Source organism: Melitaea cinxia, chromosome 11, assembly GCF_905220565.1.
Source record: "Melitaea cinxia chromosome 11, ilMelCinx1.1, whole genome shotgun sequence".
Taxonomy (NCBI): Eukaryota; Metazoa; Arthropoda; class Insecta; order Lepidoptera; family Nymphalidae; genus Melitaea; species Melitaea cinxia.
Window position 1 is genome coordinate 16,520,557 of NC_059404.1, and position 25,766 is coordinate 16,546,322.

General features: G+C 44.1%; 1 protein-coding gene and 1 long non-coding RNA gene across 2 annotated transcripts; one reads left to right on the top strand and one right to left on the bottom strand.

Annotated features, from left to right (window-relative positions):
• Positions 1-1,051: 1,051 nt before the first annotated feature.
• Positions 1,052-24,370, bottom strand: LOC123657917 (fragile X mental retardation syndrome-related protein 1). Its single transcript, XM_045593405.1, has 11 exons — positions 24,268-24,370; positions 23,858-23,910; positions 23,629-23,782; positions 14,169-14,332; positions 12,813-12,962; positions 12,140-12,226; positions 11,315-11,744; positions 10,406-10,553; positions 3,282-3,375; positions 2,740-2,920; positions 1,052-1,550 (listed from the first exon to the last, which is right to left on the bottom strand). Exons 1-11 carry the CDS (start codon positions 24,316-24,318, stop codon positions 1,455-1,457), a joined length of 1,608 nt encoding a protein of 535 aa, XP_045449361.1. The 5' UTR covers positions 24,319-24,370; the 3' UTR covers positions 1,052-1,454.
• Positions 23,714-24,221, top strand: LOC123657921. The gene is made up of 2 exons (XR_006743802.1): positions 23,714-23,802; positions 23,993-24,221. It is a non-coding gene; the product is annotated as an uncharacterized LOC123657921 (long non-coding RNA).
• Positions 24,371-25,766: the final 1,396 nt, after the last annotated feature.

The following is a 25,766-nucleotide window of genomic DNA, read 5'->3' on the forward strand; positions in this document are numbered from 1 at the left end:
CCCCGCGACTAATTTACAAATAAAAAAAAATTATTAAAAAATAAAATAATCCCATACCGATATATAAATATGGTAACTAATTAAAATGTAATTATAATAAATAGGATGCAAAAATCAACAATACATACATAACAATAGTAAAAACTACACTACATTTCAACTAGCACATTCAGTAATATTTTCAGATTTCATAATTTGAAATATAAATGAAATAAATGGATCGATAGTTTTAAATTTATTTAGTAAATCGAAATAAAACCAACAAAATTCAAAATACTCCACACCGTCTCAATATATAGAATGAAACAATAGAATGTTAGTTTATGTTATTATTATAACAAAAATAAAATATCTTTTATCAAACACAGGTGGAGTTTTACATTTCCCTTTTTAAAATAATGAATTTATACTGCCATGTTTTATAAATTTTTGTAACACAATATATACAGCGTGTTATGAAACTGGTGCCTTCCATTTAACTGCAATATTAGAAACCATATTATAACCTTCATTATGGAACTTACTTGACCTAACGCTTTAATAAATTGAATAAAAAATAATTTTTTAAAAAATTACCATTTATAAAATGACTTAATAAAGATATAAATGTCAAATTTACGTTAGTGTCGTATCCATGACCGAGTCGTTTGATTTTTAGATTTAAGTCGGTTATTTATAGCCTCTTTACCCATAACTTGTAATAGAACTTTTTTTTTCAAATGTGTCAATTTTAAAGTAACGTAATAATGAGCTGTACTTAATTTAACTACTTCATTTTTTTCACGTATAATTTAGGCTATGGTATGCCTCCGATATATCTCGAGGGAATTATGTTACTAAACGGAAGGACACCAGTTAAATTACACGTATATACTACAAGATAGAAAACATTATAAACTCAACTCACTATTGCTGACCTGATAAATGTCTTGGAAACGCGTCAGGTATAAAAAATGATAAAGTTGCGCTCAAGTTATGGCGTGATTAAGGAAAATAAGGATTTAAATTTATATACCCATATAGATCTAGCTGTAGGGAGAATCGTCTCTGTCACATACACTCCAATTTTTTTTTTTTTTTTTGTTTTTAGCAACAGTGGCAGTCCCTCTATAAAAACGAAGCTAGGCAATTGTAATCTCAAAACGTAAGATTTATATCTGAGTACAGTATAAAAACATTTCTTCTTTCTTTTAAAATATCACTACAGCCTATTTGATCAGCTTTTTCATTTATTACAGCTGCTGAAATTATACATAAAACTTCAAATAACTAAAAAGTTGATACATTCAACATTTATTCACTTATATATTATTGAGATATATTTAAACGTAACTTTTACTTCTATTATTAACACGGTAGGTAGGTATATATTAAACAAACATGGCAATACAAATACATATCTCCTATTTACGAGTATATGCTAGAGTTATAATTATGGAATAATCAATAGGTATTCATGTACCTCTATCGGCGCTGGAAACATCCTGGCTGTCAAGTACAGAACTCTCATCATCAGTCTGCCTTCGCCTTTCATCACGTCTGCGACCGCTCTGGAAATTATACAATTTACTAAATTATAAACAGTTCTTAATACAATTTAATATGGAGATAATTTTAAACAGAAAATGTTAAAATGAAACAAGTTAAATGTAACCACAAGTTTTTGTTTTTGTTTTTTTTTTTTTTTACACCTAATCCATGAGGTCATAACTCCCCATGCCTTTTTGTACAACATGAAATATTTATTTCTTATCTGTGTGGATTAGTTTTTTACAATTGCCTAGAAACACTAGGAAACTAATAAATACATTTATTAATATTTTTTTAATTTATAGACATATACATATTTACACAAATGTGTGTAACCACTAGTAACATACATATATATTATACTGATAGAAACAAATTTAAACCATACCTAAACTTACTTTACTACCTACTTATAAAGTCATAACATAATTTATATAATATAAAAACTTGTCGCGAGATTTAAGTACTCGTATTTCCTTAGTTTAGGAAAATTTTAATAGTTAACACGTTGAACGCCAGACCAAAAACCATGTTTAGTCCAGTGGGCCGCGACGGACACCATGTGACTGCCATTATATTGGGTCCAAGAGGCCGTGTCGGACACCATGTGTCCGCATGCCCTCGATCACTTCAGAAGCCTCTAGGGAGCCGACAGACAGTGTTTCGACTGTTTTTACTAAGGCAAGTGACCCGCGCGGCCTCACAGTGCAATAAGGCCACATAGCACAAAAAAAAAATCGAAAACACTTTGAATTTATAGGCTTTTTAACAAATTGTTTCCAAAAATGTTATAGCTGGTGTCTGCCACTTGAGATCTTGGAAAATAATGGGTAAATAACTGTTTCCGTCAGTCGCCCATTATTTTTGAGGTTTTCGCTGACAATATTTGCAGAAAAACACCTTAACAATTTTTTGACGATTTTCGATTTATTGGTGTGGCCCCAGGCGAAAGTATGCTGTCGGACATACGGTGTCCGTCATGGCGTCCAACGTGTTAAAATCAATCACATCAAGTTATTTCATTTTGTATCACAAGTAAATCTGGCTGATAATCCAAATTACATTGAATTGATTTGATAACATCAAAATTTCAGCTCAATTGGTTGAAGATATTTGCTTCAAATTGAGTTGCAAGATTCCACCTGAACAAACACACATACATACATTGCAAGTGAAATAAAAGCTTGTAAAAGTAAGAAATTCACTCACCGCGTCCCGCGCGTCTCGCGTGTCGCGGTTGTCCCGGTTGTCCCGATTTTCGCGGTTATCCCGGTTCTCCCGATTGTCGCGGTTGTCCCGATTGTTGTCCCGCGGGTCGCGCGGCGGGCGCGGATGGGCGCGGCCGTTCTCCAGCGGGACGCGCCTCTCCTCGCCGCGCCTCTCACTTGACCTGCAATACGAGAATACCATTACCATTATACATATTGTTAACTTGCTTATTTTTTTATTTTGTACGTAAACAACGTAAATAAATGTATCAATGATATAGAAACACCAAAAAAATAAAAAATACCAATATATATATATTCATTGAGACATACGGAGATTCGTGTGTGTATTATTGAGAAATTCACCAAATTAAAGTGAGGCTCTTCAACAAAAAAATACGTAGTCAACCTGTAAAGTAGTCTAATTTCCATTCACAACCCCAGCACGATGCACTAAGCGACCCTTACTCTGTTGCGCAAGAGTCCAAAATCCGTGTTATTTCAGTAGTACAAAAGGTAGAGGTCGCGGTGGAGATAAGGTACCTGTTGGGGCGCGGGGGGCGCGCTCGCCCGCGGTAGGAGCCGTCGCCCCTCTCGCCTCGCTCCTCGCCCAGCTCCGGAGTCGTGCGGCGCGCACCTGTGTATACATCACAATTATTACAATAATATTATATAGTACTAGCCGACCCGTGCCCACTTCGTTGAGCGTTAATTATTATTATACTAACCAAATAACATACTTTAAAGAACAAACTTTATAGCACTTAAATAAATAATATGTTGCTCCCGTGTATTTATTATTTAAAATTACAGAATCAAATAACACACTTTAAAGAACAAATTTTAAAGCACTTAAATAATATGTTGCTCCAACGCCATCTAACAAAAATCGAGAAAACGTCGTCGATAGACTAAAATAAGACTAAATTAATAACGTCGAAAGACTAATAGTTTGTTTTCTAATAGCGATAGATGGCACTAGTTTATATTATTATATTTTAATCTTTTTCTTATTTACTGATTTTTTTGTTCAATTACAATAAAATATAGCCTATGTCGCTCTTGAATAGTGTAGCTTTCTGTTAGTGAAAGAATTTTCATGATCAGATCAGTATTTGCGAAGATTACCCCCTACATACAAACAAAGTTATAAACTTTACCTCTTTATAATATTAGTATAGATTAGCCTCAGCTATGGGATGTTACAAATTGAATTATTGAATTGAATACAATTGAATTAAGGGTCGTGGTCTGGGGCGACAGGCTGCAGCATACACTGTTTTTGCTTCTTGAAGTAAAACTGCTTTACGCACGCTTGATTTGGGGAGTAAGCTGATGCGTGTCGAAAGTTTTGAAAAGTACGATTGGGTGAGGCGAACAGAAGTTGAGAGAGAGATATGAGTTAGTGAAGATAGAAAGAGAGAGAGTTACGTTGCGCAAGTTTTACTTCAGTCTTCAGTTTTGTAATGGTTACGTGAATTTCACTTATATTCAAACAATTTTTTCGGATTTCATCGCGGTTTATTAAGTTTTTTTGGATGCCCGACGTTTCGGATACTTTACAGCACATGGTCACGAGAGGACCGCCTGCCGAAAAAGTTGTTTCGTTATAATTCAGTCGTGTGGTCTAAAGCATACTCGTTCCTCTTTTTATTATATTATGGGGTGAAAAACTTTGTAGGCCTAGGCGCTGAATCTTGTAATACGCCTCTGTGGGGGTTCTCGCTCTAGTGTAGTGGTGTGAGTGGATGGATATTTGTAAGTGTACAAATATTCCTTCAGTTTGGTTGTGGTGTGTGGCGCATGCGCGGGCGCGTACGAGGCCGCCGCGCCGCACATGACGCGCAGCTGCTGGTCGATCTACTGCTCCGCTAGTGTGACGCACCGGGCGGGTAGCTCGCGCTAGTGTGACGCACCGGGCGGGTAGCTCGCGCTAGTGTGACGCACCGGGCGGGTAGCTCGCGCTAGTGTGACGCACCGGGCGGGTAGCTCGCGCTAGTGTGACGCACCGGGCGGGTAGCTCGCGCTAGTGTGACGCACCGGGCGGGTAGCTCGCGCTAGTGTGACGTACCGGGCGGGTAGCGCGCGTGCGGCGGGCGCGGGCGGCGCGCGCGCGAGGCGGGCGCGCCGCGCGCGGGCGCGTACGAGGCCGCCGCGCCGCACATGACGCGCAGCTGCTGGTCGATCTACTGCCCGCTAGTGTGACGCACCGGGCGGGTAGCTCGCGCTAGTGTGACGTACCGGGCGGGTAGCGCGCGTGCGGCGGGCGCGGGCGGCGCGCGCGCGAGGCGGGCGCGCCGCGCGCGGGCGCGTACGAGGCCGCCGCGCCGCACATGACGCGCAGCTGCTGGTCGATCTACTGCCCGCTAGTGTGACGCACCGGGCGGGTAGCTCGCGCTAGTGTGACGTACCGGGCGGGTAGCGCGCGTGCGGCGGGCGCGGGCGGCGCGCGCGCGAGGCGGGCGCGCCGCGCGCGGGCGCGTACGAGGCCGCCGCGCCGCACATGACGCGCAGCTGCTGGTCGATCTACTGCCCGCTAGTGTGACGCACCGGGCGGGTAGCTCGCGCTAGTGTGACGCACCGGGCGGGTAGCTCGCGCTAGTGTGACGTACCGGGCGGGTAGCGCGCGTGCGGCGGGCGCGGGCGGCGCGCGCGCGAGGCGGGCGCGCCGCGCGCGGGCGCGTACGAGGCCGCCGCGCCGCACATGACGCGCAGCTGCTGGTCGATCTACTGCCCGCTAGTGTGACGCACCGGGCGGGTAGCTCGCGCTAGTGTGACGTACCGGGCGGGTAGCGCGCGTGCGGCGGGCGCGGGCGGCGCGCGCGCGAGGCGGGCGCGCCGCGCGCGGGCGCGTACGAGGCCGCCGCGCCGCACATGACGCGCAGCTGCTGGTCGATCTACTGCCCGCTAGTGTGACGCACCGGGCGGGTAGCTCGCGCTAGTGTGACGCACCGGGCGGGTAGCTCGCGCTAGTGTGACGCACCGGGCGGGTAGCTCGCGCTAGTGTGACGCACCGGGCGGGTAGCTCGCGCTAGTGTGACGCACCGGGCGGGTAGCTCGCGCTAGTGTGACGCACCGGGCGGGTAGCTCGCGCTAGTGTGACGTACCGGGCGGGTAGCGCGCGTGCGGCGGGCGCGGGCGGCGCGCGCGCGAGGCGGGCGCGCCGCGCGCGGGCGCGTACGAGGCCGCCGCGCCGCACATGACGCGCAGCTGCTGGTCGATCTACTGCCCGCTAGTGTGACGCACCGGGCGGGTAGCTCGCGCTAGTGTGACGTACCGGGCGGGTAGCGCGCGTGCGGCGGGCGCGGGCGGCGCGCGCGCGAGGCGGGCGCGCCGCGCGCGGGCGCGTACGAGGCCGCCGCGCCGCACATGACGCGCAGCTGCTGGTCGATCTACTGCCCGCTAGTGTGACGCACCGGGCGGGTAGCTCGCGCTAGTGTGACGTACCGGGCGGGTAGCGCGCGTGCGGCGGGCGCGGGCGGCGCGCGCGCGAGGCGGGCGCGCCGCGCGCGGGCGCGTACGAGGCCGCCGCGCCGCACATGACGCGCAGCTGCTGGTCGATCTACTGCCCGCTAGTGTGACGCACCGGGCGGGTAGCTCGCGCTAGTGTGACGTACCGGGCGGGTAGCGCGCGTGCGGCGGGCGCGGGCGGCGCGCGCGCGAGGCGGGCGCGCCGCGCGCGGGCGCGTACGAGGCCGCCGCGCCGCACATGACGCGCAGCTGCTGGTCGATCTACTGCCCGCTAGTGTGACGCACCGGGCGGGTAGCTCGCGCTAGTGTGACGTACCGGGCGGGTAGCGCGCGTGCGGCGGGCGCGGGCGGCGCGCGCGCGAGGCGGGCGCGCCGCGCGCGGGCGCGTACGAGGCCGCCGCGCCGCACATGACGCGCAGCTGCTGGTCGATCTACTGCCCGCTAGTGTGACGCACCGGGCGGGTAGCTCGCGCTAGTGTGACGTACCGGGCGGGTAGCGCGCGTGCGGCGGGCGCGGGCGGCGCGCGCGCGAGGCGGGCGCGCCGCGCGCGGGCGCGTACGAGGCCGCCGCGCCGCACATGACGCGCAGCTGCTGGTCGATCTACTGCCCGCTAGTGTGACGCACCGGGCGGGTAGCTCGCGCTAGTGTGACGTACCGGGCGGGTAGCGCGCGTGCGGCGGGCGCGGGCGGCGCGCGCGCGAGGCGGGCGCGCCGCGCGCGGGCGCGTACGAGGCCGCCGCGCCGCACATGACGCGCAGCTGCTGGTCGATCTACTGCCCGCTAGTGTGACGCACCGGGCGGGTAGCTCGCGCTAGTGTGACGCACCGGGCGGGTAGCTCGCGCTAGTGTGACGCACCGGGCGGGTAGCTCGCGCTAGTGTGACGCACCGGGCGGGTAGCTCGCGCTAGTGTGACGCACCGGGCGGGTAGCTCGCGCTAGTGTGACGCACCGGGCGGGTAGCTCGCGCTAGTGTGACGTACCGGGCGGGTAGCGCGCGTGCGGCGGGCGCGGGCGGCGCGCGCGCGAGGCGGGCGCGCCGCGCGCGGGCGCGTACGAGGCCGCCGCGCCGCACATGACGCGCAGCTGCTGGTCGATCTACTGCCCGCTAGTGTGACGCACCGGGCGGGTAGCTCGCGCTAGTGTGACGTACCGGGCGGGTAGCGCGCGTGCGGCGGGCGCGGGCGGCGCGCGCGCGAGGCGGGCGCGCCGCGCGCGGGCGCGTACGAGGCCGCCGCGCCGCACATGACGCGCAGCTGCTGGTCGATCTACTGCCCGCTAGTGTGACGCACCGGGCGGGTAGCTCGCGCTAGTGTGACGTACCGGGCGGGTAGCGCGCGTGCGGCGGGCGCGGGCGGCGCGCGCGCGAGGCGGGCGCGCCGCGCGCGGGCGCGTACGAGGCCGCCGCGCCGCACATGACGCGCAGCTGCTGGTCGATCTACTGCCCGCTAGTGTGACGCACCGGGCGGGTAGCTCGCGCTAGTGTGACGTACCGGGCGGGTAGCGCGCGTGCGGCGGGCGCGGGCGGCGCGCGCGCGAGGCGGGCGCGCCGCGCGCGGGCGCGTACGAGGCCGCCGCGCCGCACATGACGCGCAGCTGCTGGTCGATCTACTGCCCGCTAGTGTGACGCACCGGGCGGGTAGCTCGCGCTAGTGTGACGTACCGGGCGGGTAGCGCGCGTGCGGCGGGCGCGGGCGGCGCGCGCGCGAGGCGGGCGCGCCGCGCGCGGGCGCGTACGAGGCCGCCGCGCCGCACATGACGCGCAGCTGCTGGTCGATCTACTGCCCGCTAGTGTGACGCACCGGGCGGGTAGCTCGCGCTAGTGTGACGTACCGGGCGGGTAGCGCGCGTGCGGCGGGCGCGGGCGGCGCGCGCGCGAGGCGGGCGCGCCGCGCGCGGGCGCGTACGAGGCCGCCGCGCCGCACATGACGCGCAGCTGCTGGTCGATCTACTGCCCGCTAGTGTGACGCACCGGGCGGGTAGCTCGCGCTAGTGTGACGTACCGGGCGGGTAGCGCGCGTGCGGCGGGCGCGGGCGGCGCGCGCGCGAGGCGGGCGCGCCGCGCGCGGGCGCGTACGAGGCCGCCGCGCCGCACATGACGCGCAGCTGCTGGTCGATCTACTGCCCGCTAGTGTGACGCACCGGGCGGGTAGCTCGCGCTAGTGTGACGCACCGGGCGGGTAGCTCGCGCTAGTGTGACGTACCGGGCGGGTAGCGCGCGTGCGGCGGGCGCGGGCGGCGCGCGCGCGAGGCGGGCGCGCCGCGCGCGGGCGCGTACGAGGCCGCCGCGCCGCACATGACGCGCAGCTGCTGGTCGATCTACTGCCCGCTAGTGTGACGCACCGGGCGGGTAGCTCGCGCTAGTGTGACGTACCGGGCGGGTAGCGCGCGTGCGGCGGGCGCGGGCGGCGCGCGCGCGAGGCGGGCGCGCCGCGCGCGGGCGCGTACGAGGCCGCCGCGCCGCACATGACGCGCAGCTGCTGGTCGATCTACTGCCCGCTAGTGTGACGCACCGGGCGGGTAGCTCGCGCTAGTGTGACGCACCGGGCGGGTAGCTCGCGCTAGTGTGACGTACCGGGCGGGTAGCGCGCGTGCGGCGGGCGCGGGCGGCGCGCGCGCGAGGCGGGCGCGCCGCGCGCGGGCGCGTACGAGGCCGCCGCGCCGCACATGACGCGCAGCTGCTGGTCGATCTACTGCCCGCTAGTGTGACGCACCGGGCGGGTAGCTCGCGCTAGTGTGACGTACCGGGCGGGTAGCGCGCGTGCGGCGGGCGCGGGCGGCGCGCGCGCGAGGCGGGCGCGCCGCGCGCGGGCGCGTACGAGGCCGCCGCGCCGCACATGACGCGCAGCTGCTGGTCGATCTACTGCCCGCTAGTGTGACGCACCGGGCGGGTAGCTCGCGCTAGTGTGACGCACCGGGCGGGTAGCTCGCGCTAGTGTGACGTACCGGGCGGGTAGCGCGCGTGCGGCGGGCGCGGGCGGCGCGCGCGCGAGGCGGGCGCGCCGCGCGCGGGCGCGTACGAGGCCGCCGCGCCGCACATGACGCGCAGCTGCTGGTCGATCTACTGCCCGCTAGTGTGACGCACCGGGCGGGTAGCTCGCGCTAGTGTGACGCACCGGGCGGGTAGCTCGCGCTAGTGTGACGCACCGGGCGGGTAGCTCGCGCTAGTGTGACGTACCGGGCGGGTAGCGCGCGTGCGGCGGGCGCGGGCGGCGCGCGCGCGAGGCGGGCGCGCCGCGCGCGGGCGCGTACGAGGCCGCCGCGCCGCACATGACGCGCAGCTGCTGGTCGATCTACTGCCCGCTAGTGTGACGCACCGGGCGGGTAGCTCGCGCTAGTGTGACGTACCGGGCGGGTAGCGCGCGTGCGGCGGGCGCGGGCGGCGCGCGCGCGAGGCGGGCGCGCCGCGCGCGGGCGCGTACGAGGCCGCCGCGCCGCACATGACGCGCAGCTGCTGGTCGATCTACTGCCCGCTAGTGTGACGCACCGGGCGGGTAGCTCGCGCTAGTGTGACGTACCGGGCGGGTAGCGCGCGTGCGGCGGGCGCGGGCGGCGCGCGCGCGAGGCGGGCGCGCCGCGCGCGGGCGCGTACGAGGCCGCCGCGCCGCACATGACGCGCAGCTGCTGGTCGATCTACTGCCCGCTAGTGTGACGCACCGGGCGGGTAGCTCGCGCTAGTGTGACGTACCGGGCGGGTAGCGCGCGTGCGGCGGGCGCGGGCGGCGCGCGCGCGAGGCGGGCGCGCCGCGCGCGGGCGCGTACGAGGCCGCCGCGCCGCACATGACGCGCAGCTGCTGGTCGATCTACTGCCCGCTAGTGTGACGCACCGGGCGGGTAGCTCGCGCTAGTGTGACGTACCGGGCGGGTAGCGCGCGTGCGGCGGGCGCGGGCGGCGCGCGCGCGAGGCGGGCGCGCCGCGCGCGGGCGCGTACGAGGCCGCCGCGCCGCACATGACGCGCAGCTGCTGGTCGATCTACTGCCCGCTAGTGTGACGCACCGGGCGGGTAGCTCGCGCTAGTGTGACGTACCGGGCGGGTAGCGCGCGTGCGGCGGGCGCGGGCGGCGCGCGCGCGAGGCGGGCGCGCCGCGCGCGGGCGCGTACGAGGCCGCCGCGCCGCACATGACGCGCAGCTGCTGGTCGATCTACTGCCCGCTAGTGTGACGCACCGGGCGGGTAGCTCGCGCTAGTGTGACGTACCGGGCGGGTAGCGCGCGTGCGGCGGGCGCGGGCGGCGCGCGCGCGAGGCGGGCGCGCCGCGCGCGGGCGCGTACGAGGCCGCCGCGCCGCACATGACGCGCAGCTGCTGGTCGATCTCCAGCTTCTCGGCGCGCAGCTGCTCCACCTCCTGCGGCCGGCGAACCGAGCTTTATTTAGAACTAGATTGGCAAAACTATTTAACGACAACTGACAATTATATCTTTATTTATGTCAAAAGTTGCTTATTAGCATTACTTCCTAAAAATTTTAACCGAGGCAAGGCACAGCAGGGAATTTCCTGCTCAATATACGGAGCGGCCCGACTGGAACAGTAACTCGACCTTACAGAAGATCACAGCTAAATAATACTGCTTTCGAGCACTATTGTGGTTCCGTTTGTGATTAAGATGACCAGAGATCCTGGGGAAATTGAGGATAAGGTCGACGTCACGCTAGCGATACTTTTAGTATTGCAGACATCTACAGTAATCGCTTACCATCAAATGAACCGTACGCTTGTTTGCTAACCTAGCTATATATAAAAAAAATTCTCTAGTCGAATTGGCAACGAGACTAAAAGGAATTCAATTTGATTCCTTTTTTTGTTTTGACTTTGACCTGCCACAGTAACATTATCTGTCCCACTACCCTCCTTTTTAACCCGTCCCGAGTGTTATACGAAATTTGTCAACTGGTTAAAAATTTAAAAACTTAAACGTGTTCCTTATTTATACTTTTCAATGTAATACTCGTATCTGTTTTTAAGCATTCCGCACTTAACCTCATTTTAAACTCCCAAATTGCCTTCTTCAAACTGCCAAACGAGTACAGATACACCTTATTAACTGTACAGTGAGTAGCAAAAACAAAAATTAAAAAGCAGTAGCACAAGTCGAAACGACACAGTACCTTGAGGTGCGCGACGTGGTACTCTACTAGCACCTTGGCGTTGGCGATGTTCTCTCTCGTGCCCACAAACACGAAGGGCACCATGCCCTCTTCACGGGGCGCGGAAGGCTGAGGCTCGTTATCGCCTTCTACCTTAACACGAACCACACCACTCTTGTCCACTATCTCCTGGATAACCTTCCCATTCTTGCCAATAACTTTCCCTACAAGGGCGCGAGGAACTTTAATGCTTTCCTCGGCGTACTCTAGCAACGCTCTAGCGGCCCGGACGGCCTCTGCCGATTCTCCGCATATCTTGAAAGTACAGGAGACTTCTTCTAGCTCGATGTTGGATACACCGGCCACCTTACGAGCCTGTTGGATGTTAGCGCCGTGAGTGCCGATAGCGAGACCCATTAGGTCTTCGCGAACGCTGAATTCGTCAGAGTACCTGTGAACAAACGAAACTGGATAATATGTGCTTTAATAATTATTATTTATAGACGTTTGTTACTTCAAATTAGAAATTTGTAAAATGAAAACAATGTACAAATTAGTAATCGTACAAACAAGCAAAACAAAAATCAACATAATAAAAAAGACAAACTGAGAGATAGACCAGAATCTTTTTTTTTTTTTAATAAACTGACAAATAGTTTTACTTTTTTGATAAATATACATAGAAAAAATACATATATAAATAAGCATATTACACCCAGACTACAACGGGATTCGAACCCACTCGTCACACACACAAAGTGTATTTTCTTACTGCATTATACTTGTTGATTCTTTTTCTTTTTTGAGAACAAATAAATGTTTATACATAAATTCATTGATACTTACCCGCCCTGATTATGAATTTTAGTTGACTCGAGCTGTTTCGCAGCTTCTTCAGTCTTCTTTAGTATTAGCAGTTTTTGTGTTAGGTTTCTGAAAATATCCATAAAATAAATTTTAATGTGAAATTTTATACTGAAAAAACTTATTTTCGAGTAGTTTACATGTTGTATATTTGTCGGAAACTTTATACTACCAGCAAGGTAAGAGCTCAATCACCCTCGGCCCTGTAGTTTCCTTGTTTGTAATATTAGCACAATTTTGGCACGGACAGTGAGTCTGCTGCCCAAGCCAATGAGACCCCAAATCGAACTGATAAAATGTGATCTCGTTTAAGTGCTGGACAAACCGATGTAAGGTGTTAACGTTTGGCTACACAGCGCCGTACTTTAACTGAGGTAGGGCACAGCAGGAATTTCCTGCTCAAAATATGGAGCAGCCCGACTGGGGTAGTACTTTGACCTTACAGAAGATCACAGCTAAATAATACTGTTTTCAAGCAGTATTGTGTTCCTGTTGGTGAGTAAGGTGACCAGAGCTCCTGGGGGGATTGTGGATTGGGTCGGCAACGCGCTTGCAATGCTTCTGGTGTTGCAGGCGTCTATAAGCTACGGTAATCGCTTACCATCAGGTGAGCCGTACGCTTGTTTGCCGACCTAGTAACATAAAAAAAAAAAACCTGAAGTGCATCTCCTGGAGCATCTGCGCGCGCTTGAGCGAGGACTCGTGGCGCGAGATGACGGCCAGCACGCCGCGCTCCGGCACGTACCACACCAGCGCCGCGCCGATCACCTTCTGGAACTCCTTGTGCGCGTTCTCCACCTTCGCGCTGCACACACGACGACACGTCACCTACTGCTGCCCTCACGCGCACAACGCCCGCGTGTGTGAGGGCGAAGCAGCACGCGTTACTTATCACAAACAGCGACAGCTAACTTCCTCATAGAGGAGAAGGATCAGAGCTTAATCCAACAACACTACTCCACTGCGGGTCGGTGGATATATCCCTACTGTGAGTAACGATCGCTATTAGGACGACCGCTATGGTGAATTTTGTGTGTGCCTTGTTGGCGGCGCCTAGACACCGATGGTCCGGGGTTCGACTCCCGCTCGGGGTGAATATTTGTGTTTATGCAAATATATATTTCGGTCTGTTTGTCAGTCCTCACCATGCCTCGAAGAATACGTTAAGCACGTTAAGCTGTCGGTCCCAATTGTTATCGTGTTAGTTATCGCGGTACGAGATTTTATGGATATAGATATTAAAACTAGTTTTTCGGCCGGAACTTAAACTAAAGCCAATGTTTGGCCGAAACTAAAATTTCAATCGGTTCTGTATATTTAATGACAGCTAAATGCTTTTACAGTTAATTAGTTTATATTTTTGTACCGAACAAAACTATTTCTGTTCACGACTCTGCCGCCGAGCTTCCTATGATATCCCTACCGATACCTGAAGCATACATACTAAGTTTCGTCAGAAGACTAAAAATTTTGTAATAGTGATTCAAATTGGTAGTAATTGTCAAATTATTTTTCCCTTTTGTCGTTACAATTTTTTCGCCTGTAACTTTTGACAGAGACAACAAAATAAAATGTTGACGGTTCGAGCGGTTTTGATTCTGTTAAGTTTTTACTTTAATTAGACAGTCATTAGAGTATTATCTCATAAGAGACATACACATATATTGTACTTATGATTATTGCTGATAAATCTGTTCACAAGTACAGTCCCAAGTGGATTTATAAGTGCAGTAAAAAATGATTTTATTCAACTATTTTCATACTTCATTACTTTTATTATCACACTAGATAATGCTTCTGTCTTCAATATGTGTTAGTATTTCATTTTTAATAAAACAGTTTTGATGAAAAATTTCTTTATTCAAGTAGGCTTCAAAAGCACTTGAATCATTTTAAAAATTAATAATATATTAGTTTTCAATATATTAATTATAATTAATGTGTAGCTATCACCGATTCAGAATGTTCTGGAGCAAAAAAATGTCCACCAAATAATAAGCAAAACACTTACTAATCTCTGAGATCTTCGGGTACAGAGATCTCGAATTTGTGAAATGTGTTCTTATCGATCGGGGTCTTGGTTGTTTTGACGCGAAGGCGATCCTTTGGCACTATTTCTGAGTAGCAATTATCCCATTCCAGGTATTCTATCACGAGAAAATCACCCCGTATCATCTGAAAAACAAAAACATAAATATACATAATTTTAAGGTCACAACTTTTCGGATAGTTTTAGACGAGATTTTCTACTCGAGTTGCATTTAATTAAACTATAGCAATCATCTGAAATCAAATTCAGTGGACCTTGCTGAATCTTCAGTATAAAGTTAAAACCATGAGCACAAAATATTTTACAATAATAATAAACATTGGATATTTTGCGGTCAGAAACAAAAAAAAAAAAAAAAAAAAACTACAAAAAACCTGCGTCATACATTTCAACAGTTAAGGAGCAAATTTTTGGTTATTTTCATAAATAAAATCCTTTTACTCGAATACATATTTTTGCAGTGACGAACTAATGAGTTCAATACGACAGTTTCTGACTCAGTTTTATGATGCATTCATTAAGCTTAACCGTACCGTAAGCTTACAGTTTTCTGCACGATATTTTAAATTGAAAAAAAAATTATACGCGCTACCATGTTTATAATAGTAACTATAAACGCAATAATTTCATTTTATGCCTAAAGGGCCTTCTATCATTTTGGAAAAGATCTGGTACTCTTAGGAACTACAGGAAAGTAACTCATCGAAGTCTATCCATTCATGCAAGAGTTACAATGTCTCCCCCTCTTTTCACGTCGGAGGTTAATAATAATTGTGTTTGCTCGCAAACGAAAAAAAAAAACCGACTTCAATTACATCGAAGAGTAATACAACGTAGATCGACGAAAAAATAGTAATACTTTGTTCGTATTCCATATAACGCGACATTATAAAATTGTAGAATTATATAATGTTCTACTGTTATTTCTAACATTTTGTTAGCGATTGTAGGCAGAAATTTCATAAAAGGCCCGTCGTCGATTCGCGCGAAGCGCTGACATCGCTTATTACGGCGGGTTTTTTAGTTGAAGCGGATTTATATTGAATTACGGTTTATATCTTTTTTATTAAAAACATGTAATGTTCATGTTTTCACACAGCTCCGATGCACGACTGGAGTTTACCCCTTCAGATCAACTGTCTAAATAGGCACAAAAAGGCTTACTAGTCTAAGAAATATATTATTACTATATCAAATTGTAAATAAATGAATTCAATAACGCCATCTATCGGAACCTAATTGCGTTATTAGAAAACGTCTGAACGCCATCTCTAACAAGGTCATTCGTTCAGTAGATTTTACTGTTCAATTTTTTCATTCCGGGGCCTTAAATGAAAATCGATTCTTAAGGAGAAAACTCCAAAAACAGTCAAGTAAATACGCCATATCAGATATAGCTCAAAAAGTTCGAGTCAAATCTCAATTATATTTAAATGGGACCACATGACAAGCACCACCTATCGATTAAAAAAAGAATTATCGATATCGGTCCACCCAGTAAAATAGTAATGAGGTTAATATAACGTTGGTCGACGTAAAATAGCCAAGTAAATACCCAGTATTAGCGATAACTCAAAAATTAAAAGCTCAAATATATTTATAACGAATAAACTGCTACTCTCTACTCTAGTGGAATATTGTATTTGATCGATAGTGAACGAAGTAATTTCATTACATTTTGATAGATGGCGTTGTGGCAAAGTATTGAACATGACCACAGTCGTCTTAACATCGTCATGTAAATACGTGTCATCAAAGATTACTCAAAAATTGCTCATTATATCTCAATCATATTTAAAACGGACGACATGACAAGTATTAGCTTTTGATTTATACAAAAAAGATCAAAATCAGTGCACCCAGTAAAAAGATGTAACGTATAATACAACGTAGGGTGACGAAAAAACCGTCAAGTAAATACGCAATATTAGATATAACTCACAAATTACTAGTCAAATCTCAATTAAATTTGAATAGGACCACGTGACGAATAGTAGCTTTTAATTTATATAAGAAACGTCAAAATCGGTGCACCCAGTAAAAAGTTATGAGGTATAATACAACGTAAGGTGACGAAAATAATGTCAAGTAAATACGCGTTATCAAAGATTAATCAAAAAGTAGTTATCAAATCTCGATGAAATTTATATGTGACCACATAATAAATATCAGCTTTCGATTAAAGTAAAAATTATCAAAATCGATACACCCAGTAAAAAGTTATTGCCGATTTTCAAGAGTTTCCCTCGATTTCTCTGGGATCCCATCATCAGATCCTGGTTTCCTTATCATGGTACCAAACTAAGGATATCCCCTTTCCCTTCCCTTAGAAAGTTATGTGGTATAATACAACGTAGGTCGACGAAAAAAGCATCAAGTAAAAACGCATTATTAGATATAATTCGAAAAGTAGTTGTTAGATCTCAAATAAATTTAAATGGGACCAATCGACACACACCACCTTTCGATTAAAATAAAATTTGTCGAAATCGGTCTACCTGGTCAAAAGTTCTGATGTAACATACATAAAAAAAAAAAAATACAGTCGAATTGAGAACCTCCTCCTTTTTTGGAAGTCGGTTAAAAAGAGACGAGTCATTTAAAGGCACTATACATTAAATGTATGCCTAATTATACCAACGCTATCTAACTAATATAAACTCAGTACATACAAATGCAATAAATTATATATGAGAATAGACGAGAAATTATATCGATAAGAATTATGTTAATAGCACTTCAAAAGTATTTCATAAAACCTAGCACTTCTATCCTTCAAATTCAACTCAAAGTTTTATATGAGAGGTCTCGAAGCGATGCACGTCCACAACCCCATCTAGATGTATCGATTTGAAAAATTGAAACTTACGTAAGACACTTGAATAGAAAGCATTTTAATAACAATTAACACTTCTGAAATATTTTTCAGATTACGTTTAATTAATCTTCATATAACGTTACTAGATTAATTACTATATATTTTAATTAATTTTATAATGGTGATACAAATTTCTTTACGAATTCCGTCAATTTTTCGAGTAGCATAATTTCCGAAAACAAGGGATTAAACTTGAAATGTACCATGTTAAAGAACAAAATTCAAATAAAATCAATGTTTTGAACAGAAACTGATCTCGTTAAGATTATAGTATATATACTCGTTAATATTATAGTATAGTAGTATTCTTAGATAGAAATTCACGTATCGAAGATTATTAACAAATTTTTAATAATACATAGACATTACGTGAGCAGATTGTCTGTCACACTTGCGACTATCTATCTATCTTATATATAAATAAAAATGAATCGACAAATTCTATTTGTACAAAAGAAAAACCGAAGGTATTGCGAAATTTGCCGAGTCACTGCACTCCTACTGGATATAGGCCTCCCTCAAAAAAAGAACGATATATTGACGAAAAAAAAAAAAAAAAAAATACTGCAGTACCATGTTCCTCGAGTGAAATTGAAAAAAAAATCCTCTATACTCAGCGACACAATTAACCGGCCACCTACAATTTTTAAGTTTTTCAAAATTATATGCGAAAACAAATGAAAAAATTTGGTTAGTTTTTTTACAAAAAATAAAAATCATAAAATGTTATGAAAAAAAAGCTATAAATTATCGATTTTATAATGTGTTTTCTTCTCTGTATTTAATGAACCCCTGTAAATTATAATATATAATGATTGGACATCGGTCCATTATTCTTGGATGTCACTTTGTGGAATGTTCTGCCACTCCTCAACATTAGGTTTTTAGCTTGTTTGTGAAGGCATGGCTGTAGCTGCTGTACGTCTCCGAATGCATCTTTCGTTGATTCTTCCATACCTATTCGATCAGGTTCAGATCAGATTTCCAAGGTGGACATGGTAATCACTGAATATTTACTTCATTAAAGTAACCGGAAACAACTCTCGCGGCGTGTGTATATTAAAACAAAATTATGGCAAAATCGGAATGACATGAAAATACGTCGTTTATTGCATACTTTTGAGCGTTAACACTGCCTGTATCGAAGACGAATAATTCTGTGTGAGCGTTAAAACAAATGCCACACGAGACCATTATCGAGCGTCCCACGTAGCCCTGTTTCAACCTCAAAACATTCAGAAAACCTTTCACCGCGAAATCTATACACACGCTGATGTCCATGTCTCACAGAGCAATTCTTGATTCTTCAAAAATGAAAACTGCCTACCTTTGTTGCGAAGTCCAATATGCACATTCTTGAGCAAACCTAAGTCTCGCTGTTTCGTGAACTACGGTCAGATCTAGGACTCGAACTGGTTGAAGTAATCTCAGGTCCCAAGGGTTAGGCTCAAACATACGTCTCAAAGAAAAAGTTACTATGTTTTGTAAAAGTTTACAAGCCTCAGAAGATGTAGCGATCCGATTTCGAAGACCGTTCGAGACGTTTTAACGACCATCTCTCTCTATCTGATGTACATCTTCCACGAACTTTCCTTGACCTTCTTGTGTAAGAACCGGTCCTAGTATTTAGCCAATTCGAACCCAGCGTCCGCAAGTGCTACAGCCCTGGCTACTTCAGCTGCATCCCGTGGCATTTTTTGGTGTAAATAAAATCACAGTACCATACACTTTGATTTTAATAGAAGGAACGGTATCATAACGTTTAAAACAAATATATCCTTCTTATCCTTACAGAATTTGTAGCTGAAATGTCAATATTCGACTAAACTCATTATTGTTGGGTAAAAAACCCTTAAAAGTAAACTTAACGCGTATGCTATTGTTTTGTTTATACCCATAAAGTTGCACCTAGTACTTAAAGTGCAAGTAAACATAAGGAAACGCTATCGCATTTTAAATGGATGGCTGGATAATTGAGCCTCGGAGTGTAGAACGTAATCTCGAGATACGGGTATGTGTGGAGAGTCAAAAGAATCTCACGAAAAGTTTAAACAGGTCGCGGCCCAGTTCCGAGTCAAGGTTGGCGCAGGCGATGCTACTGACTAAAACGGTGTTTAATTAAATATACATATAAAAGACTGCGGTATGTAGTATTCATATTGAGAACTTTATTTAAAGTTTTGATTTTTAAAAATATAATATGTAGGTATTGGCAAATCTGCAGTGGGATTGCATGATAGAAATTTGAAATGTAAAAGGGTTTTTCCAAACAGTGGGACATTTACAGATTGTCACAGTAATGGTAAATCAAAATTAACCTTATTTTAACGGACTTCAAATAAAAGGGAGTGAGGTTCTTAATTACCACTATACATTCATCATTTCTTTTTTTTTTTGGTGTTGCCGATATATGAATATTATAAATTATCAATAAACGAATAAAGTGTAGAAGCTATTATAAACGTATTTATTAATTACCATGTTTATTATAATATTTTAAGTACATCGTAGCGTTACGAACTAAAATCGAACTAAAATAGTACTAAAAAATAAAAATAAAATAAATCCAGGATCTTTATGAATTAAAAAACTAACAGTTATTTTGTTATCGTTTTGGATAAAAAGTAAAAAAAAAAAACGGTAAAACGACATTTTAAGCAGTCAAGGACTAATCAGACTGACAATTGACTACACATTACTAGAGAAAAAAACCACTTGCCAGATCATGACCGAACTTAAATGGGATAGTAAAAAAAGGTAACAAACATGAAAAAAAATACATTAACGACATGCTACTTCTTTTTCGTAGTCAGTTAAAATAAAAAAAAAGTCGTATAAAGTAACATAATTTAGTTCGTAATCGATTTTAATAACAAAGGATAATGCAATAATTTTAAAAACGTCACGACAAACCCGCAACGTATATAGCAACAGTCCATTGCAGTGACCACTGCACCAATCCGACGTCGTAAGAGTTTGTATCCATATTAGCATAACTAATATTTTAAATGCGCTAGTTTATTTGGGATAAGAAAATGAGTCATCGCTGTCCAAAGCGTGGCCCCTTGACCAATTAAATTGTAATAAATTAGAACGCTGTGATCAAATTGACCAGTTGAAGTAAGCCTTCCAGACAGATGATGGAAAACTATAATTTACGATAGTAACGACTCTCTATTTAGGATTAAAAGCTAATAATAAAATGGAATAGATAGATATTTACGAGCTGACCCCGCAAACGTTTCTTTGCCATACATGTTATTAACCCGCTTAATCCCCCCCCCCCCTTATAACTTAGGGGTATGAAAAATAGATGTTGGCCGATTCAAAGACCTACCCGATATGCCCACAAAATTTTATTAAAATCGGTAGAGCCGTTTCGGAGCAGTTCAATGTTTAACACCATGACACGAGAATTTTATATATTAGATTAGAGATAAATGAGAGCCTTTGCCTGTGACATCAGTAAGTCGTTTATAGACCGATTTAATTGTTTTTGCATCGATTGAAACTTTCATTTCACAAAAACAAAAATAGATATATATTAATTGACGGAAAGGGAAATGGGGTAGCAAAGGTTATTTTTCGACGTTTATTTTCAAGGATTCTATTAATTCATATTTATTATTTTAATAAATAGTCAAAAGAAAGCTTGAGAAAGCCTTTTAAAAAAAATATCTTCTCAAAATACTAGTTCGCTAATGAAACTATACCTAGTGGTACAAAGTTTCATTATAATCTGTAGCGATTGCCATGGTCAGTATTCTTTTTAATAGAAATTCAAGGAGGTTACAAAGCACTTTTGATTAACTATTATACAAATTAAAATTATATTTGATTTAATTATCTAATCATAGTTAAAAGTGACACCTACCACATCAATAATAATCTTTCAACAATCAATAAACCATCAAATTTTTTCTTTTAAATTATACTAAAACCGTAAAATAAAAATTAAAAACAGATTCATTTACTTAGTATGCATATCATTTTATCCTGTACTTGACAATGGAAAGAATGCCGTCAATCACATTCAATGTTTTGGTACTGATAACAAAAAAAAAATTCTTATCTCAAAAGCAAATAAACTTAAATACATTTACTTCAACACAGAACCAGTAATTATATTCCATTATTCATCCTTTTAATGGACTTAATTACAAAATAGCACCTAAGGGAGCAAATGCTTGAGGTCAACGATCCAACCAAACTATTTAATTTATAGAAGCTTTATTTTTTATGATAAAATAACCTCAAATCTAAATAATTCAAGAATAAAATGCTAAGGTAAAACAAAATTGTTATTGGTACTCAAAAGAAGGAAAAAGAATACAAGAGACAACAGACAAAGTGGGATGACGAAGAATTGATAGCACAACCAAATTATACAAGGAATGCGCAAGGCAAATAGTAGTGAAGATGGGGCCTCTGGTAGCTATACCAAACTTAGAAACAATTTCAATATTTACAGTTAACTTGTTAATACAGAATAAATTACTTTGTTTATTTTATAGAGTAACCTAGGATTTAGACATACCACAGTAAAATCAGATCCACAAGCGATATAATGTATTATATTGACAACATGTTGGCGCATCGGTCACAGCAATTGCTGTTGAGCTGGCGGTCATGGGTTCGATCAGACCCCACGACAGACATTTCTATTGGTCATATAGATGTTTGTCGTGGTCAGGGCGTTTGTGGTTGTGTATTGTGTGTGTTTCCCGATTCCCGACACAGGAGAAAATCCTACTGGGGACCGTTGAGTGTGAAGCGTTTATTTATTATTATTATTTTTAACATTTTGTTAGTAATGTACTTCTCAATTAACCTCAAACCATTCTCAATTAACCCCACATTTTTTATTCTATTACGACTAATCATTTTCTTTACATTTTTTCTCTTTGACTAGCTGTGCCCGCGACTTCGTCCACGTGGAGTAGTGACTTTGGACAGCTTTTTTTGGATATATCTTTTGGTTTATTCTGGATTATAAACACCATTGTTCAGGCATTTACGTGTTCAACGTAATTATTTAAATTGATTTAACTTTTTTATTTGTGAGCCATATATACACTCTGAAGCCGTGGTAGTTTTACTTTCAACTAATATTAATCATTAATATATTAATGCCTATTAGAATAAAGTAATTTTCGATATTGATTTTGCTGTATAAAATAATCAGCCCTTTAACTGAATGAATGTTAATATTTACTTCTTAAGTACTAACTTTTATATTCAGTTGTGATACTAAACAGAGGTCACTAACCTTTTTAGTAATCAAGAACACAATGTGAAAAGGGAGGCTGTTTGCAAAGTTCTTGAAATTGTTTCACTTTCATTTCATGAAGTGGCTCATTAAAATGTTTTTTTTTTAAATCCTACTGTACATTTTTAAACTGTATTGTTTATGTTATAAATATTTTCTCTATTGATAGCGATTGTCTGTAAAGATCACTGTTAGTGGTAAGACCTCCTTTGTACTTTTTAACTGTGATTTTAAATGTGCAATAAAGTATTAAATAAATAAAACTTTAATTATAAGTAATGATTTCAATTATGATAACCTTAGATTGTATAAGTTAGTTGTATCCGTTTGTTATACTTGTTGGCCAGATCCTTATGAACAAAAAAAAATTAATAGTACTTTAACTGCAATATCTTTGCAGTCTTGCTTGTACTTTTTTTGTGTATTGTGTCTGCTTCATCAGCCACTTCTAATGCAATTGGCATTTATAAGCAGCCATAATAATAAAATTTAAAAATAAAAAAATTATACTAGCTTTATTTCCTTCAAAACACAATATTTTTTTAAAAAGAATTCATACTAATTTACATTTCATATGTAAAAAATAATGTATATAATCTTTATTTGAGTAATTATTGAACAAGTTCTAGACTTCCAAATGTTTGCATGATATTGTAACTGTACTTGCCTTTATTAATTGCTTTGCTCGCATGCATGACTGAACTATATTTTAAGTTTTTTTTTTCTTACATAACCAAAATAGTTTAGCTTTCTTTTTTACTAAAATGCACTATAAAATACAGTACAATACTATTTGTCTATTTTCTATTAATCAAAATAAAATTAAAAATTATTCAAGTAGGCTTAAAAATTTCAAATAATTATTTTCTTATTAAATCAAGTTATAGTTGTTAATTTCCAGTATGATGACGTGCCTAGTAATTTTAAGTGTATTTTTAATAATAAAATTAAATTAATATCATACTATTTGTGCCAGTAACAAAGATTTGTTATAAATAAAAACTGGTTCAAATTTGTTTCACTTCTCTTTGTTGTATGAGTACTAAGAGTTTTATGGTAATTAGGATCTGATATGCTACATATGGACTAAAAACTCGTTTGTATTGTGCATGTATTTTTTGCAGCTGTTGACCTCAAAATAAATAAGACTGCATCTTCAACAGGACATTCAGTATGAGGACCCCTCGAGGGTAATCACAAAAAAACATGCCTGTCAAATGTTTGGTCTAGAAAGCTGCCATTTCTTTTTGATGTGATAAAATGTAATTTAATACCTTGACATTTGCTGTCCACCACCCACACGCTTCCTTTTCATTTGACCTCGCGAATACTTCAACCTCTTGGTTGTCCACGAATTCTGTCTGTTTCCCATTATCCTTTGGTGGCAGAAAGACTTGAGAAAAAGGAAACTTTGATTCCGGCTGCCAGCTAAAATAACAATACTGCATGTAAATAACAATTCAATATGAAAATTAATACTTAGAATGTCCAATATTAACTCACTCATTTTCAAAGGCCACTAGAACCTCGTTGTCGAGTACGTCGGTGACAATGGCCTAAAAATATAGAAAAATTTGTGATCAGTGATGATTCAATAACTTGGTAATGCGCTAGAAATAAAATAAAATATTTTTCTAGGTCAGTCTTGAAAAATGTAAGCACTAACGAATACAGCTCGATTTCACAATAACGCCTCCTTTTATGAAAGCGAAACGAATAAAACACATGGAAAATTCACGCCCTGTCAGTCGGCCATGGCGTCCATTCCAGCCGCGATGATCTTCCCGGAAAAATATTTTTGTAAGTATGTGACAAAACTTAAAAACGATAGCTTGATAGAACTGGATAAATAAATCACTAATGAAAATGACGCATTTTATTTACAACTCAGTCGTACTTCACAATTTACAAACCTTATAATAAGCACCATTTTCACCGTACACCTCGACCGACAAATCCTCCATTTTGGTTTGAAAACGTATTTGGCGTTTTCAGAGCGAGAATGAAGCTCGAAGAGAAACTGCAAGCCAATCATTTACGAGTATTTCGACATAGACAATGTTAGGTTTACTTTTAAAAAATGCTGGCAACATAAAATGTAGGTACAAAAAAGCAAAAGTTTGCAATCTCTAAGTTCCCCGTTCTAGCCTTCTATCTAGGTTGTTAAGTTATAATTGTTATAATTGTATCATTAAAAATTATTAGTGATATATTTGAATTTGGAATTCCCAAGACATACTTGCCTGACTTTTGAAAGTACTCACGTCACTCAGAAATTATAAGAGAAAATATATTTTTGTACTAGTATCTCCATCGATACAAATAAATAAAATTGGACTGTCTGTTTGTAATATTCAAATAACCACTTTTTACTAAATTTATATGGATGTATACACGGTACATATACCAAAATAACATTTTTTGTCATTTTTGTCAGTCTGTCTGTCTGTCTGTTTGTTCGGGCTAATCTCTGAAACGGCTAGACGATTTTAAGGGGACTTTCACTGGCTGATAACTACTGTAATAAAAAGTAACTTAGGCTAATTTTTTTAATAAAAACAATAACAATAATAATTTATTTCAGACGTATGTCCATATTTTTGTTAGTTACATTTTTTTTCCTAAACTATGCTAGTTTCAATAATTGTGACAAAACAAATTATACTAAATTAAAATTCAATCAAACAACACTAAAATCAAAATCAACATCAATATACTAATATTCAATTAATACCCAAAATTAAAATCATCACCAAATTTAATACTAAAATTCAATCAATATTACAATAATTAAAATTAATTATTATTACTTTGAGATTTTTTTTTATTCCTCTGCGAACTAAACAATAACTATTTTGTTAAATTTCACACGGATGAAGTAGGGGACACAGCTAGTATTAAATATAATTTATGCAACACAAAATATACAGGTGCTTAATTATTGTAAAAACTATGGTATTTCGTAATAATGGCAAGAATGTTTAACAGTATTTTCCCGTTAAATCGAATTTGTATCTACTTTGGCTCGTTGACAACTTGACACAATTAAATAATCATCTGTATGAATAACAATGAATGTTGCTAGGCGCATAACTCGAAAATGGCTCGACTAATTCGGCTAATTTATTTTTCCTACCATCCTTAAGGCCCACGGAAGGTTATGATATTAAAAAAAAAAAGTTTATTTGTACTAAACTTTCGACAGAAGCTTATCCGAGCAGCTAGTTTAAAATAAATTACAAAAAAAACTCGAACTAGGTCAAGTATATTTCTTATGTATTTTAATGCACTGAATTTAAATCTCAACAAGTTGATTCAGTCGGTGAACCATTCAAATTCGAAGTAAATTTGTAAACATTGGAATTATCTTAACGATATAAATTTTATGTGACCAACTGAGCCTCAAATTCGG